The following is a 17,231-nucleotide window of genomic DNA, read 5'->3' on the forward strand; positions in this document are numbered from 1 at the left end:
GTATTAAGATTAGCTGTAGATGAGTGTAGTTTATATGTTAATAATCAACTGTGTATTCTTTAGGAGTACGTGCCGAATCCAAATTAGTAGTGTTAATAAATTTGTAACTTTGTTTAAGTTCAAGCTATTTTGTGGTCTTTGTGAACACTACACCAACCATCTTGAAATAAGCAACACAAAGAACACTGCAAGACTTACAAGGCTTGATTTTGAGGAACTTTAGTATTCGGGCAATCTGTTTTCATCTGGTTAATATTAGGAATTAAATAACAAAGTAAAGGCTTCTGATTGAAGAACCAACTCCTTTCACAGTGAGTCCTGTTTGGTATTTCCTACGCTGACTTGCACTTCTCTTGTATTTGCAGAAGTCGATCGACCACAGCTGAAACAGAACCAGTGATAGTAAATTACTGGAAAGTAATGAGAAGTCAAACCCAGACCAGAGTCCAGAAACCACAAACCCTCCTCATCCAGTTCATCAGTCAGAGGTGTCCTCGACTGTGAATCTTCTCTTGTGGCGAGTCCCTCATCTGAGCATTGAGGCATAACTCTCCAAATGCTCCTCCTTCCCTGTACCAGCAAGGGGGATGGGGGGGGGGGGGGGACAACTCAACCTCCCTCATTGTAAGAGTAGAGAGCAGGGTGGAGGTGGTGGGGGGAGGAGAGGCTGGGGGGGACTCAGCTTCCTTCACTGTACCAGCAGAGTAGCAGAAAGCGAGATGGATCTGTCACTCTCACTGACTCACCCCACCTTTCTTGGTCCCCATTCCCAGCAATTGACAGCTTACTCACAGCCAACAGTTAAGGGCTGGACTTCCCTTTGACTGCATTGTAAACTGTTCACGCCAGCCATTAACTCAATAAATTCACTCTGTCAACGTGTGTAGAGAATTGCTCCTCCACTGCCACTCTAGCACAGTGGGCTAAATAGCTGGCTTTTAAAGCAGACCAAGGCAGGCCAGCAGCGCGGGTTCAATTCCCGTACCAGCCTCCCCGAACAGGCGCCAGAATGTGGCGACTTGGGGCTTTTCACAGTAATTTTATTTGAAGCCGACTTGTGACAATAAGCGATTTTCATTTCATGAAGATCCAGTTTATTAAGAGTAATATGGCTCCTACCGCCAGCTGATGGGCGTTCAAACGGCTCAAAGGCACGGCACTCATTAATCAGCTCAACCAGATCTCGAGGACAGTCATCTGGCAGTGGCTCGAGGAACCTTTCCTCATAAACCAATGTGCGAATTCTCTGGAGATCAGCACCTGATTGAAAAAGAGTTTAATTTTCACACACATGATGAGTAACATTGCAAATTCATCAGCAATAATTTGTTCTTTAAGCATCCAGCAGTACCATCACCAGCACTGGCTGGCTGAGGCCCTAATGCCCAATTCCATCCCATCAACCCCTCCACTCCATATTACCCCTCCACCCCAACAATTTCTTGAACTAGTCTTGGCTCCATCCCTAGCCCAATATCAACCATTTAAAATTTTATTTTAATCCATAGAATGCCTACAATGCAGAAGGAGACCATTTGGCCCATCTAGTCTGCACCAACCCTCCAAAAGAGCACTCTACCTAGGCTCTTTCCCCCTCTCTATCCCCGTAACATTACACATTTATCATGGTCAATCCACCTCAGTAGCACATCCTTGGACACAAAGGGGCAATCTGGCATGGCCAATCCACCTGACCTCTACATCTTTGGAATGTAGGAGGAAGCGGGAGCACCCAGAGGAAACCCACGCAGACACGGGGAGAATGTGCAAACTCCACACAGACAGTGACCCAAGGCTAGAATCGAACCTGCGTCTTTGGCGCTGTGAGGCAGCAGTGCTAACCACTGTGTCACCATGCTGTAAACTTGTAGGCAGGAGTTTGTTGAAAACTGCTACCTTTACAAAAGATCTCTTAGTCTCTATCATACACTGCTGAAGCCACATTGAATGGTCTGGATTGTAGTCGGGGGTTTTGCCCATTCACTTATCCATCAATGACGTATACCAGTGTTTTTAATACTACGTAAAACACTGTGGCTTCCCACTCAGAAGTGTTTGTGGTCTATACGGTGCTTACTTATTGAGTTCAACTGTAGAATCAACTGGAATGTGAGTTCCAGCACACTCGGAGGATCAGCTATAGCAAGAGCTGTAGACTGATTCTCAGCGTTTGCTGTGCCACAGCTTACAGTGGTTGATTCTGTCGCGTAAATAGATATATAAATGAAATTCCCAATCTTAAACTAAAGCAATGGGAGTTCTTGAGGGGCGACCTGATAGAGGTCTACAAAATTATGAGGGGCATAGACAGAGTGGATAGTCAGAGGCTTTTTTCCAGGGTAGAGGAGTCAATTACTAGGGGGCATAGATTTAAGGTGCGAGGGGCAAGGTATAGAGGAGATGTACGAGGCAATTTTTTTACACAGAGGGTAGTGGGTGCCTGAAACTCACTGCCTGAGGAGGTGGTGGATGCAGAGATGATAGTGACATTTAAGGAGCATCTTGACAAATACATGAATAGGATGGGAATAGAGGGATACGGACCCAGACGAGTAGAAGATTTTAGTTTAGACAGGCAGCATGGTCGGCACAGGCTTGGAGGGCCCAAGGGCCTGTTCCTGTGCTGCACTTTTCTTTGTTCTTTGCCCTTTGTTCTAAATCCTTCGATTAAAATGGCACTGGCATCAGTTTGAAGAAGCTATATTTTTTCATGCAAGGTTACTGATTATGTCCAAACAAATAATGATACACTGCATACATTTGGTATGAATGGAGCTGACTGTATGTGCACATCAGGTGCAGACAGAATCAGGTGACATGGTGATAGAACATAGAACAGTACAGCACAGAACAGGCCCTTCGGCCCTCGATGTTGTGCCGAGCCATGATCACCCTACTCAAACCCACGTATCCACCCTATACCCGTAACCCAACAACCCCCCCTTAACCTTACTTTTTAGGACACTACGGGCAATTTAGCATGGCCAATCCACCTAACCCGCACATCTTTGGACTGTGGGAGGAAACCGGAGCACCCGGAGGAAACCCACGCACACACGGGGAGAACGTGCAGACTCCGCACAGACAGTGACCCAGCCGGGAATCGAACCTGGGACCCTGGAGCTGTGAAGCATTTATGCTAACCACCATGCTACCGTGCTGCCCTTTTATCTGATCAGTTAATTTATCCTGAGACAGTCAGAGTCTCCTCTCACACATGGGGCAAAATTCTCTCCTACCCAGCGGGGAGGGGGGGCGTCCCAGCGTAGTGGAGTGGTGCCAACCACTCCGGCGTCAGGCCTCCCCAAAGGTGCGGAATTCTCCGCACCTTTAGGGGCTAGGCCCGCGCCGGAGTGGCTCCCGCTCTGCCGACTGGCGGCAACGGCCTTTGGCGCTACGCCAGCAGGCGTCGGGGCTGGCCAAAAGGCCTTCGCCGGTCGGCGTGAGTCCGCGCATGCGCCGGAGCGTCAGTGGCCGCTGACATCACCACCGGTGCATGCACGGTGGAGGGGGTCTCTTCCCCCTCTGCCATGGTGGAGGCCGTAGCGGCGGCGGAAGAAAAAGAGTGCCCCCACAGCACTGTCCGCCTGCCGATCGGTGGGCCCCGATCACGGGCCAGGCCACCTTGGGGGCACCCGCCAGGGTCCAATCGCCCCGTGCCCCCCCCCCCCCCGCAGGACCCCGGGGGCCCGCTCGTGCCGCCAATCCCGCCGGCACAGAGGTGGTTTAAACCACGTCGGCGGGAGAGGCCTGACAGTGGCAGGACTTCGGCCCAACGCGGGCCGGAGAATCGCCGTGGGGAGCCAGCCAATCGGCGCGGGGGTCACGCCGATCGGGGGGATGATTCCCGCTCCCGCCGATTCCTGGGTGGCGGAGAATTCCGGCCACGGCGAGGGCGGGATTTGCGCCGGCCCCGGGCAATTCCCCGACCCTGCGGGGGGTCGGAGAATTCCACCCATGGTTAGTGTGGGCACATGTTGAGTAGTGTCCAAGGTCCATGGACCCTTAGCCCAACACAAGTCAATGGCTTCAAAGAAGAGGGGAGAAAATGGATTCCGTACAGCACTGATGGACTGTGTCACCTGTATCTTCTGTGTTAGAAGGGCGTGAGTTCAAGTCCCACTCCTGAAATGCAAGCAGGTAATCTCGGCTGGCACTCCTGTGCAGTACTGAGGGAATGTTGTGCAGTCGGACAGCACCGATTTAATGAGAAATGTTAGCTCTGTTTGCTCGTTCGGCAGCATGTAAAAGATGCCTGACACTATTCTGAGGCAGAGTGGGGAAGCTCTCATCAGTATCCTGGTCCATATTTAACCCTCATCCAACACCACTGAAATAAATGGTCATTATCTCATTGCTGTGTGTGGAATATAATCTGTGGGCAAGTGGCTGCTGTGTTTCCTACACAACAATAGTGGCCATATTTCAAAAGTACGGGCGGCCTAGTGGTCAGCACTTCTGCATCACGGGGCCGAGGACCCAGGTTCGATCCCAGCCCCGGGTCATTATCCGTGTGGGTTTGCACATTCTTCCCGTGTCTGCGTGGGTTTCACCCCCGCAACCCAAAGATGTGCAGGGTAGATGGATTGGCCATGGTAAATTGCATCTTAATTTGAAAAAAAAAAGAATTGGGTACTCAAAATTTTTTTATAAATAATTTAAAATGTACTTCATTGTCTGCAGAGAGATGTGGGACATCCTTGGGTTGTGTATATAAATGCAAGTTCCTTCTTTCTTTCATTGACTATCATATCACTACGGTGAGTGAGCCATGCGAAGCAAAAGAAAATAACCACAAACAACTGAGCTTGACGATACAAACTACAAACCGCACCAGGCCCCAGATACACACCGGCCGTGCACCAGGTCCCAGATGCACACCGACCACAGTTAGCTGTGTATACACACATATTACCTTCAAACGGTGTTTTACAGCTGCTGATTTCCCACAGGACAATCCCGAGGCTGAAAGGAAATTCAAGGCTTCATTTTAATCAAATGTTTTACTCAGCTGGTACAGCCGCACAGTCAATGAGGGAAAGCTGCCTGCCAGAAATTACAGTTCCATTAAAATTGAAGTTTGGAAGGACAAAAGGCAATTTGGACCAATGTGCCTGACCCTTGGCAGGCTGAACAGGTCTAATCTCCAGAAAGAAGCAACCATCCATACCACAAACCTCTGTCAATGTAGAACCTGAGTAAAGATCACCAAATTCTCAATGAAGGGATGTAACAGGGTAGCAATGCAGCCTCATAACCGACATTTACAACTCAGGGAAGTTGTATTCCACAGCTTTTGCATTGAGGAACCCCAATTAAACCCCAACTAAAAAAGACCAGGGTGCAGGGGACCACCATGAAAAGAGCATAAGAGATCAAAGTAAATCAGGAAAAAGAAAGAAGAGTTACAATTACATTGAGGGTTCGACTAAGTGGAATGGATGCAATAATAACTGTCGATAATTTCCCTTGCTTCTTGTGGGACATTGCCAATGCTTACCTGTACACTTCACATTCCTTATCGTACGGGTAATTCACATCATTGTACTGCTGTGGTGAGAGATAACTGATTTCCGATGCAGAGTCTTTCTTTGTTGACTCGTTAACTCGGATTGAACTTTCAGTCTTTGTTAGCTCCAGCCCTGCTAACTGAACAGTGAGAAGAAAATATAGATGAAAATTACTACTAATAATAATAATCTTTATTAGTGTCACAAGTAGGCTTACATTAACACAGCAATGAAGTTACTGTGAAAATCCCCGAGTCGCCACACTCCGGCGCCTGTTCGGGTACACTGAGGTGTGATGTTCTTTGCTTTCTGAATGAGGATGGCTTCAAAGTGTAGTGTCTCACAAAGAACATCAAGCTAAGTTTTGAACAAAGCTAATTTATTGACACTACAACTAAATAGATTCGACTTGCTTGCTAAGATATGAAAGATTACAGATTCACTAAAACTGTGATTCTAATTACAGAGCTCCTGATAACACGACTGTTCTCTATCTCACCTAATAAACTTCTCCCCGAATCAAGAGTATCACATGATCCACGTATGTGCTTGATCGCCATCTAGTGGTTGGATGCAATTACTGTAATTGTTAACCCTTCATTATTCTTACAATACACATATTGTCATATGAGAGAGAATTCAGAAAGTCCAGTTCAGCTAACAAGCACGTCTTTCGGGACTTGTGGGAGGAAACTGGAGCACCCAGAGGAAACCCATGCAGACACAGGGAGAACGTACAGATGCCGCACAGACAGTGACCAAGCTGGGAATCGAACCTTGGTCCCGGGCGATGTGAAGCAACAGTGCTAACCACTGTGCTACCGCGCCGCCCATTGCACAAACTCTTCCTGAAGGTTATGTGTGTTCCTATTTTGTGTTTCAAATGGTGTTCTTCTGTAATGGGCAGAGGCGGACTTACACTTTTGGAGGCTTCACACTCTCCCTCTTTGTAGGGCCTCCACGTCATGCCCCGCACTCTGGGGACGTGGCAGTCCACCGCAAATAACATCAAGCCCCATCCCAAATGATACCAGACCCCGTTCTCAATGAAGCAGTGCCCTCCTGACACTGCCCACCCTCAGTTCACACAATGAAAGCCACAAAAACCCAAACTCACTGCATACCTGCTTTAGTGTCTTTTTAACTTTAAACAAGCCTGTAATGATAAATTTAAATACAGCTTACCTCTTGTCAGCATGATGGTAGAGAGGATGAATATTGCGATCTATGTGTCTTGAGGCGAGCAAATGTGAACTGGCTCAATCACTCTCCCACACACTCGCTCGCTCACTCTTTGATGGAACCATCAATTCACCAGACACGTGTTTCCGATATGAATATAGGCTTTAATCGACTTACTACAGATCCAGCCTGTTACCCGTTGATGAACTCTCAGTGAACTGCAGGCTGACTCTGGACAAGAGTATTTATACAGCAGCACTAGGGGGAGGATTCGTGGGCGGAGCCAAGGGTGGAGCCCTGTACAATCTCCTGAGCATTCCCAGAGCTACTCCCCCTAGTGGACGGATAACGCTACTGCGCTTACAAAGACATAATGTGGATTATCATATTACATTCACCACATTCACCCCCTGCAAAAAAAATCAAGTCCGGCGGGGGTGGTGGTCTACAACGTCAGTCTGTCCGGTGGTCGAATTGTCCGTTGTGATCTGCGGAGCACCGGGGTTGCAGCCTCTTGTGGTGGCTGGATGGGTGTTGTGTACTGGGGTACGATGGCGGACTCCAGGGAGGGTTGTATCCGAGCTTCATACTCTCCTGGTTCAACCGGGGACTGGGGGCGCTGGGGGCTGGCCGGCGCGGGTGCGCGGAACTGGTGGAGCGAGCTCGCGGGCTCGGGAGCGCAAGGGGGCGGCACATTGGGGTGTAGGGTGAGAAGTCCTTCTGTGGGGGTAGAGGGGGCGCTGGATCCGGCGGGTGACAGATCCCGGAGGGATACCGTGTCCTGACGGCCGTCAGGGAACTCGACGAATGCGTACTGGGGGTTGGAGTGGAGCAGGCGCACCTTTTCAACCTTTGTGTGCCCTGACGTGTTTCCTCAGCAGTACGGGGCCCGGCGTCCTCAGCCATGCCGGAAGTGAGACCCCCGTGGTAGTGCCCCTGTAAAATATAAAGAGCCTCTCATGAGGGGTCTGGTTGGTCGCCGTGCACAAAAGGGACCTAATAGCGTGGAGCGCGTCTGGGAGGACTTCCTGCCATTGGGAGACTTGGAGCTTTCTAGACCGGCGGGTCATAGGACGGTCTTCCAGACCGTCGCGTTCTCCCTTTCCATCTGCCCATTCCCCCTGGGGTTGTAGCTGGTAGTCCTGCTTGAGGCGATGCCCTTGTCGAGCAGGTACTGATGCAGCTCGTCGCTCATGAAGGACGAACCCCGGTCGCTGTGTACGTAGCTGGGGAAACGAAACAGGGTGAAGATGCTATGCAGGGCCCTAATGACTGTGTGGGAGGTCATGTCGGGGCACGGGATAGCGAATGGGAAACGGGAGAACTCGCCTACGACGTTTAAAAAGTAAACGTTCTTGTTACTTGAGGGGAGTGGCCCTTTGAAATCAATCGCGAGGCGTTCAAAGGGCCTAGAAGCCTTGACCAGGTGGGCCCTGTCTGGTCTATAGAATTGCGGTTTGCACTCCGCACAGATCGGGCAGTCCCTGGTGACCGCTTTTACCTCCTCGTTGGAGAAAGGCAGGTTTTGGGCTCTGATGTAGTGGGTGAGCCGGGTGACCCCCGGGTGGCAGAGGTAATTGTGGATGACCTTTAATCGGTCGATCTGCGCGCTGGCGCATGTCCTGCGGGATAGGGCATCCGGAGGCTCGTTGAGCTTCCCGGGTCGATATTTGATATCGTAATTGTAGGTGGAGAGTTTGATCCTCCACCTCAGAATTTTGTCGTTTTTAATTTTGCCCCTTTGCAAGTTGTCGAACATGAAGGCAACCGATCTTTGGTCGGTGACAAGGGTGAACCTCCTACCTGCGAGGTAGTGCCTCCAGTGACGGATAGCCTCCACAATGGCTTGTGCTTCTTTCTCGACTGAAGAGTGTCGGAGTTCTGAAGCGGAGAGGGTACGGGAGAAAAATGCAACTGGTCTCCCTGCCTGATTTAACGTGGCTGCAAGAGCTACCTCTGAGGCGTCGCTCTCTACCTGAAATGGGTGGATTCACCCACCACCCTCATGGCCGCTTTGGCGATGTCCTCCTTGATGCCGTCGAAGGCCTGGCGTGCCTCAGCTGACAGGGGAAATCGTGTGGCCTTAAAGAGTGGGCGGGCTTTGTCTGCATATTGAGGGACCCACTGGGCGTAGTAGGAGAAGAAGCCTAAGCACCGTTTGAGGGCCTTGGGGCAATGGGGGAGGGGGAGTTCTAAGAGGGGGCACATACGGTCCGGGTCTGGGCCCAGGACTCCGTTTTCCACGACATAGCCGAGGATGGCTAGTCTGGTTGTGCGGAAAACTAATTTCTCCTTGTTGTACGTGAGGTTCAGTTTCTGTGGCGTCTGGAGAAAACGGTGGAGGTTGGCGTCGTGGTCCTGCTGGTCATAGTCGCAAATGGTGACATTGTCCAAGTACGGAAACGTGGTCTGCAGCCTGTACTGGTCCACCATTCGGTCCATTGCTCGTTGGAACACCGGGACCCCATTAGTGACGCCGAAAGGGACCCGGAGGAAATGGAAGAGGCGGCCATCGGCCTCAAATGCCGTGTAGTGGCAGTCCTCCGGGCGGATTGGGAGCCGGTGGTATGCAGACTTCAGATCCACCGTGGAAAAGAGCCGGTACTGGGCGATCTGGTTTACCATGTCTGCAATCCTGGGGAGGGGATACGCGTCGAGGAGCGCAAATCTATTTATGGTCTGACTATAGTTGACAACCATGCGGAATTTTTCCCCGGTCTTAATGACCACCACCTGAGCTCTCCAGGGACTATTGCTGGCCTCTATAACCCCCTCACTGAGTAGCCTTCGGACCTCTGCTCTGATAAATACCCTATCCTGCAGGCTATACCGCCTGCTACGAGTGGCTACGGGTTTACAGTCCTTTGTGTGATTGGCAAAGAGAGGAGGGGGGGATTCGCAGCGTAGCGAGGCTGCAGATCGTGAGTGAGGGCAGGGGCCCGCCGAAGCTGAGGGTGAGGCTCTTGAGGTTACATTGGAAGTCTAGGCCTAATAAGAGAGGCGCGCAGAGTTCGGGCAAAACGTAGAGTTTCAATTTCCAGTAGCTAGCGCCTCGGGTTGTGAGTGTCACGGCGGTGCGCCCCTGGATTTGGACTGAATGGGAGCCTGAAGCGAGCGAGATAGTTTGCCGCACGGGGAAAACGGGGAGCGAACAGCGTCTTATCAGGTCTGGATGTATGAAGCTTTCAGTGCTCCCGGAGTCGAAGAGGCATGGCATTTTGTACCCGTTGATTTGGACCTCTGCCATCGAATTTCGCAGATGCTTCGGGCGTGATTGGTCCAGAGTGACTGCTCTGAGTTGCGGGTAGATGGCGGCTCGATCAGCTGTGCTGGAGTGGCCCTGTGATGACTGCCCTCTGAGTTCATAGTCGTATTCTTCCGATGAGTTGTCCGAGCGTGGAGATGCAGGTCGGGCCCGTGGATCGCACGAGGCGGGCGGCGAGGAAGATGGCGTCTAAGATGGCAGCCCCCATGAGTCGCACGTGGCCGGCCGCGTGGTAGAGGTTTGCCAAGATGGCGGCCCCCATGGATCTCATGTGGCTGGAGGGGGCGGAGTCAGGGCATAGGCCGCAGCGTTTCGGGGCACGCGGGCCTGCGGGTATGGGGAGCGATTACTTCGTGCCGCTGGGGAGTTGGAAGCTGGGGCCCTTTTAACGAGGCACACTCTCGCGTAGTGGCCTTTCCGCCCGCAGCTGCTGCAGGTCGCGTTGCGGGTCGGGCAGTGCTGCCACGGGTGCTGGTTCTGGCCGCAGAAATGGCAGGCTGGAGCAGCATAGTGGCTGGCTGGAGCAGCATGGTGGCTGGCTGGGGCAGCATGGTGGCTGGGCGGCCGCGCAGCACAGGGGGAGTCGCTTGTCGGGGGCCCATGATTGGTTCGCGGAGTCCGCGGGGAACGAGGTGAGGCTGCGGAAGGAGACCGCTATCATGGTAGCAGCTTCCACAGTTGTTTCTAAGTCTTTGGCCCCCTTTTCCAGCAGTCGTTGTCGCACATAATTAGACCTGAGACCCGCTACAAAAACATCGCATACAGCAAGTTCTCTATGTTCAGCCGCGGTAACCGCTTGGTAATTACAGTCCTTGGACAAATTATTGAGTTCCCTTAGAAATTCGGCGAGTGATTCTGTAGGCCGCTGGCGGCGAGTCGTGAACACATGGCGTGCGCAAACTTCGTTAATGGGCCTCACATATATCTTATCGAGTACTGCTAGCGCCACAGTATATGAACTGGCCGAGTTTAGTTGTGTAGAGATTCTGTGGCTCACCCTTGCGTGCAGTAGACTCAACTTCTGTTCCTCTGTCGTTTCGGCTGTGCTCGCTTCTGCCAGGTAGGCCTTAAAGCACCACAGCCAGTGGGAGAAGATTTCTTTAGCCTCTGCATCCTGCGGGTCGAGTTCCAGGCGTCCAGGCTTGAGGGCTGTTTCCATGATCGATCTTGCTGTTCTTAAGTCGATTAAATTGATGGAACCATCAATTCACCAGACACGTGTTTCCGATACGAATATAGGCTTTAATCGACTTACTACAGAGCCAGCCTGTTACCCGTTGATGAACTCTCAGTGAACTGCAGGCTGACTCTGGACAAGGGTATTTGTACAGCAGCACTGGGGGAGGAGTCATGGGCGGAGCCAAGGGTGGAGCCCTGTACAAACTCCTGAGCATTCCCAGAGCTACTCCCCCCTAGTGGTCGGATAACGCTACTGCGCTTACGAAGACATAGTGTGAATTATCATATTACATTCACCACACTCTTGCCCACACACTCGCTCTCTCGCCCTCACACATTCTCTCTCGCTCACACACACTCTCTCGCCCACAGACACTCTCTCGCCCACACACACACTCTCTCTCTCCCACACACACTCTCTCTCTCGCCCACAGACACGCTCTTGCCCCCACACACACTCTCTCTCTCCTCACACACTCGCTCTCCCCCACACACTCTTTCACCCACACATACTCTCTCTCTCACTCACACACTCTCTCTCACTCACACACACTCTCTCGCTCATACACTCACTTTCTCTCAACCACACAGACATTCTCTTTCGACCACACACTCTCTTTCTCTCTCCCACACACTCTCTCTCTCACTCTATCGCCCACACACTCTCTCTCTCTGGCTCACATACACTCTCTCGCCCACACACTCTCTCTCGCCCACACACACTCTCTCTCTTGCATGCACACTTTGTCTCTCGCCCACGCACACTCTCTCTCGCCCTCACACACTCTCTGTCGCCCACACACACACTCTCTCTCACCCACACTCTCTCGCCCTCACACACACTCTTTCTCTCTCCCCTACACACTCACTCTCTCCCCACACACTCGCTCTCTCACTCTTTCACGCACATAGTCTCGATCTCTCGCCACACTCTCTCTCACCTACACACTCTCTCTCTCTCGCCCACACACACTCTCTCTCTCTCACACACACACACTCTCTCTCTCACCCATACACTCTCTTGCCCTCACACTCTCTCCCTCTCGCCCACACATACTCGCTCTCTCGCATGCACACTCTCTCTCTAGCTCACACACTCTCTCTCTTGCCCACACACTCTCCCTCTCTCTCTCACCCACGCATACATTCTCTCTCTCACCCACCAACACTCACTCTCTCTCTGGCCCACGCACACTCTCTCTCTCTCCCACACACTCTCTATCTTGCCCACACACACACTCTCTCTCTTTGGTCCAACACACACTCTCTCTCGCCCACATACTCTTGCTCTCTCTTGCCCACACACTCTCTCTCGCCCACACGCACTCTCTCTCGCCCACACGCTCTCTCACCCCCACTCTCTCTCTCGCCCACATGCTCTCTCTTATCCACACTCTCTCTTGCCCTTTATAGTATATGTTAGTTTGCTTCTGGGACAGAAGCAAATCTATGCGTCTTGCTTCAGTAGCAGTATTTAAGTCACTAGCTTCCACATAAAGCTGGAACTGTTGTTTGAACAATCTCCATTAAGATTAAGATTACCAGTTATCTTTATATGTCTGGGAGCTTGCACTTGTTCCTTCGAAAATCTCTTTGTAGTCAAGGATTCAATTGTTGCAATTACTCCACCAGTCGAATAGTTGATTACGAACTTTGTCTTTTTTGTTTAAATTTCTTTACTAGTCATCTTTAAAACTTAATATATCCTGGTACCATGTTATATTACCATATGTAATATATATATTACTCTCTTAATCAAACTGAGTTGTTAAATTCTAGCCGTAATCTTCCAGTAATGATTCAGTAATTTATTGAGTAATACAAACTAATCTCATGAGCTCTTTTTACTTAATACTAAACTAGTAAAACAAATAAACAACTGTAGAATATTAACTATTAAATAAATAGACATAAAACTCTGATAACTAATAACTTCTTCTTTCTAGCTTTCTCACTTCTGTTCTCTGCAATCCTGACACACACTCCTATAAGAGCGGGAAAACATTTATATATGTCCTGATGTGAGGCCATCTAGTGTTCATTTGCCTGTACTTGTTTAACATAGTCTGATCATTTATTATTTAATACAGAGATCTCTACATCGCCCACACGCTCTCTCTCACCCACACACTTTCTCTCGCCCACATTCTCTCTGTCACCCACACTCTCTCTCTCTTGCCCACACTCTCTCTCGCCCGCACACTCTCTCTCACCTACACACTCTCTCTCGCCCACACTCTCTCGCCCACACACTCCTCTCGCCCACACACTCTCTCTCGCCTACACACTCTCTCTCTCTCACCCACACACTCTCTCCCACAAACACTCTATCTCACCCACTCTCCCTTTCACTCTCTTCAGGTGGGATTTACTGACCAGCCCGCTATGTGTTTTTCGTCGGCGGAGGCGGCCTACCAGCGGTATCTACCGGTCCCGCCATTATCAATGGGATTTCCTTAACCCTAACCCTAAATTTGTTCATCGACATCCGAGAAAAAAATACAAATCATAGAATTTACAGTGCAGAAGGAAGCCATTCAGCCCATCGAGTCTGCACCAGCCCTTGGAAAGAGCACCCTACTTAACCCCCACCCTATCCCCTTTATCCCCGTAACCCAGTAATCCCACCTAACCTTTTGGACACTGAGAGCAATTTAGAATGGCCAATCCACCTAACCTGCACATCTTTGGACTGTGGGAGGAAACCGGAGCACCCGGAGGAAACCCACGCACACGCGGGGAGAAGGTGCAGACTCCACACAGACAGTGACCCAAGCCGGGAAATCGAACCTGGGACCCTGGAGCTGTGAAATAACTGTGCTAACCACTATGCTACCGTGCTGCCCACTGTGACCTTCCAATTAAACAGGCTTTATGGAGTTACTGAAGTAATGTTTGAGTGTAATTTTAACATGTGTTGACATTCAAAAAATATGTTAGTGTATCTGCCACTTGCCTTATATACCTGGATCAATCCTCTTTTCCACTGCACAAGAGGCATTCCTACTATTGTTGCCTTGACCAAGTTACACTGCATAACTAAATGTCTAGTGTCAGACACATCCTGTAACCATTCCCCAGTCATGCACCAAGCCTGTTATTATAACTGGTGCTCAGAGAGACTTCATTTCTCTATTGCCATTGTCTAAACTCAGACAGACATGTAACCAGTGCCCAGGCTGGATATTTTCCATCATTGTCCAATTCAAATGTACCTTTACTCGATAATCTTCGTTGACCAGGAAGCTGGTGCTGCTGACACGACAGAGAAGTCGGGCCTTCTCTTGAGATTGGTGTAGCCTGAAATCAAACACAAGTTACCTTTCCATGTGAGCCACCAAATTTCCCTGTAAAAACATTTTCTTACAGTCAAAGATGCAAAACCTCGCACGAGATGATGGCCATTAGTAAATATCAGACAGACTGGGCAAAAAACCCTCAAATCAGTGATTTGCAAGAGGTTTTCCTGCTAAGAAAGTCTCTGGTCAGTTTAGTGGAGCTGTCACAAGATCATAAGATGTAGGAGCAGAAGTAGGCCATTTGGCCCATCAAGTCTGCTCCACCATTCAATGAGATCATGACTGCTCTGATCTGATAACCCTCAACTCCATTTTTCCACCTCATTCCCATAACCCTCGATTCTCTCACTAACTAAAAATCTGCCTTGAACATACTTAATTAGCCAGCCTCCACAGCCCTCTGTGGTAAAGAATTCCATAGATTCACATCCTCAGAGAAGAAATTCCTCCTCATCTCTGCCATAAATGGGTGAACCACTTACTCTGAGATGGTACCCTCTGGTCCTAGACTTTCCTACATGAGGAAACATCCTCTCAGCGTCTACCCCGTCAAGCCCCCTGAGAATCCGATATGTCTCAATAAGGTTGCCTCTCATTCTTCTAAACTTCAATCAATAGGTCCAACCTATTCAACCTCTCCTCATATGAAAATCCCTCCATACCCGGGATCAACCTCGTGAATCTTCTCTGGACTGCTTCCAATATCTTAGACGGAGGGACCAAAACTCTCAAAAGCCCAATCTCTCTCAGGGTGCAGCCAGATCCAATTTTCAATATCAGGCTCAGATGTGAGTGAACACAACATCAACAACTTGCAATGGCTTCGCTTCCTGCCCCAGCAATATTATCTTGGTTTTCCCCCAAAGATCAGGACTTGGTCCCTCCTGTTTCTCATTTCCATGGTGTTCATATGTATGCTGATGACACCCAACTCTACCTTATCACCACCTCTCTGAACTCCTCCAATATCACTAAATTGTCACTACTTATGTGACATCTAGTAATGGATGAGCAGAAATTTCCTCCAGTTCAATATTTGGAAGACTGATTCCATTGCCCAAGGGGCAGCACGGTAGCATTGTGGATAGCACAATCGCTTCACAGCTCCAGGGTCCCAGGTTTGATTCCGGCTTGGGTCACTGTCTGTGCGGAGTCTGCACATCCTCCCCGTGTGTGCGTGGGTTTCCTCCAGGTGCTCCGGTTTCCTCCCACAGTCCAAAGATGTGCAGGTTAGGTGGATTGGCCATGGTAAATTGCCCTTAGTGTCCAAAATTGCCCTTAGTGTTGGGTGGGAATATGGGGATAGGGTGGAGGTGTTAACCTTGGGTAGGGTGCTCTTTCCAGGAGCCGGTGCAGACTCGATGGGCCGATTGGCCTCCTTCTGCACTGTAAATTCTATGTTTCTGGTCCCTGCTCCTCCCTACCAGCTTCATCACTCTCCTTGGCAGAAGTCTGAAATTAAGCCAGTCTGATCACAACTTTAGTGTCATATTCAATCCTGAAATGAGCTTCTAACTTCATATTTATACCATCTCTGAATTCACCCCCATTCCAGCTCCGTAACATCACTAGCCTTCACCCTTGTCTCAGCTTCCTTGCAGCTGAAACCCTCATTCGTGTCGTCCTTACCTCTCGCCTTCCAATGTACGCCTAGCAGGTCTCCCACCATATCTCCCACATTGTAAGCTTGGTAAACTTGAAGTCACCCAAAATTCTGCTGCCGATATCGGAACTCACTTCAGGTTCTGTTGTCCTATCACCCTGTGTTTGCTGACCAGATTGGCCCCAAGTCGAGAAACATCATGCTTTTAAAATTCTCATCCTTGTTTTCAAATCCCTCCATAGCTTTGCAGCTGTCTATCTCCGTAATCTCCTCCAACCTCTATGCCTCTAGAGGCATACAAAATGATCAGAGGGTTAGATAGGGTGGACAGCGAGAGCCTTCTCCCGCGGATGGAGGTGGCTAGCACGAGGGGACATAGCCTTAAATTGAGGGGTAATAGATATAGGACAGAGGTCAGAGGTGGGTTTTTTACGCAAAGAGTGGTGAGGCCGTGGAATGCCCTACCTGCAACAGTAGTGAGCACGCCAACATTGAGGGCATTTAAAAATTTATTGGATAAGCATATGGATGATAAGGACATAGTGTAGGTTAGATGGCCTTTAGATTTTTTCCATGTCGGTGCAACATCGAGGGCCGAAGGGCCTGTACTGCGCTGTATCGTTCTATGTTCTATGTTCTAACCCCACAACCATCCAAGATATCTGCACTTCTCCCTTTCTGCCCCCTTGCCCATCCCCAGTCAGAGGAGGAGGGGGGGGGGGGGGTAGGGGGTAGGGGAGCTGTGGAGTGGGGGGGAGGATGGTGGGGTGTTCGGTATTTAGTTGAGTTGGTTATTTGCAGCCCTGTTGGCTTCTTTTGTGATTGTGTTTGATGTGTAAATATATAAATGCCTCAATAAAATATTTTTCCAAAAAAAATTGTTTGGAAGCATTGTTTCAAAGTCATTTGTAAAACCGGGCCTGGATTTCAAATGCAAGCCGCCAAGGGAAAGCATTATTTAAAATATATATATTTTTTATTCTCCTCCTTTTTCACATTTTCTCCCGAATTTACACCCACCAACAATAAACAATAATCAACAACAGATATGTCAATCCCCATAACAATAACCCCCACCAACCCCCAGACATCAGCCCGCATGTTTACATAAACAAATGACAAAAAGGAATCAGGGATTACCCATAGTCATCCTCAATACACAGCCCCCCTCCCTCCCCAACCCTCCCACCCAT

At 49.8% G+C, this 17,231-nt stretch overlaps 1 protein-coding gene across 1 annotated transcript in view; it reads right to left on the reverse strand.

The window, feature by feature from the left end:
* Nucleotides 1-203: 203 nt before the first annotated feature.
* LOC119971444 (mixed lineage kinase domain-like protein) overlaps nt 204-17,231 on the reverse strand; it is a 42,533-nt gene continuing 25,505 nt past the window's right edge. The window contains exons 7-11 of the mRNA XM_038806981.1: nt 14,352-14,436; nt 5,501-5,649; nt 4,916-4,965; nt 1,120-1,260; nt 204-382 (exon numbers count right to left, since the gene is read on the reverse strand). Of these exons, the coding sequence (XP_038662909.1) occupies nt 333-382; nt 1,120-1,260; nt 4,916-4,965; nt 5,501-5,649; nt 14,352-14,436 (475 nt within the window). The 3' untranslated portion in view covers nt 204-332. The remainder of the gene's footprint in view (nt 383-1,119; nt 1,261-4,915; nt 4,966-5,500; nt 5,650-14,351; nt 14,437-17,231) is intronic.

The sequence above is a fragment of the Scyliorhinus canicula genome, chromosome 9 (genome assembly GCF_902713615.1).
Source record: "Scyliorhinus canicula chromosome 9, sScyCan1.1, whole genome shotgun sequence".
Lineage (NCBI taxonomy): Eukaryota > Metazoa > Chordata > Chondrichthyes > Carcharhiniformes > Scyliorhinidae > Scyliorhinus > Scyliorhinus canicula.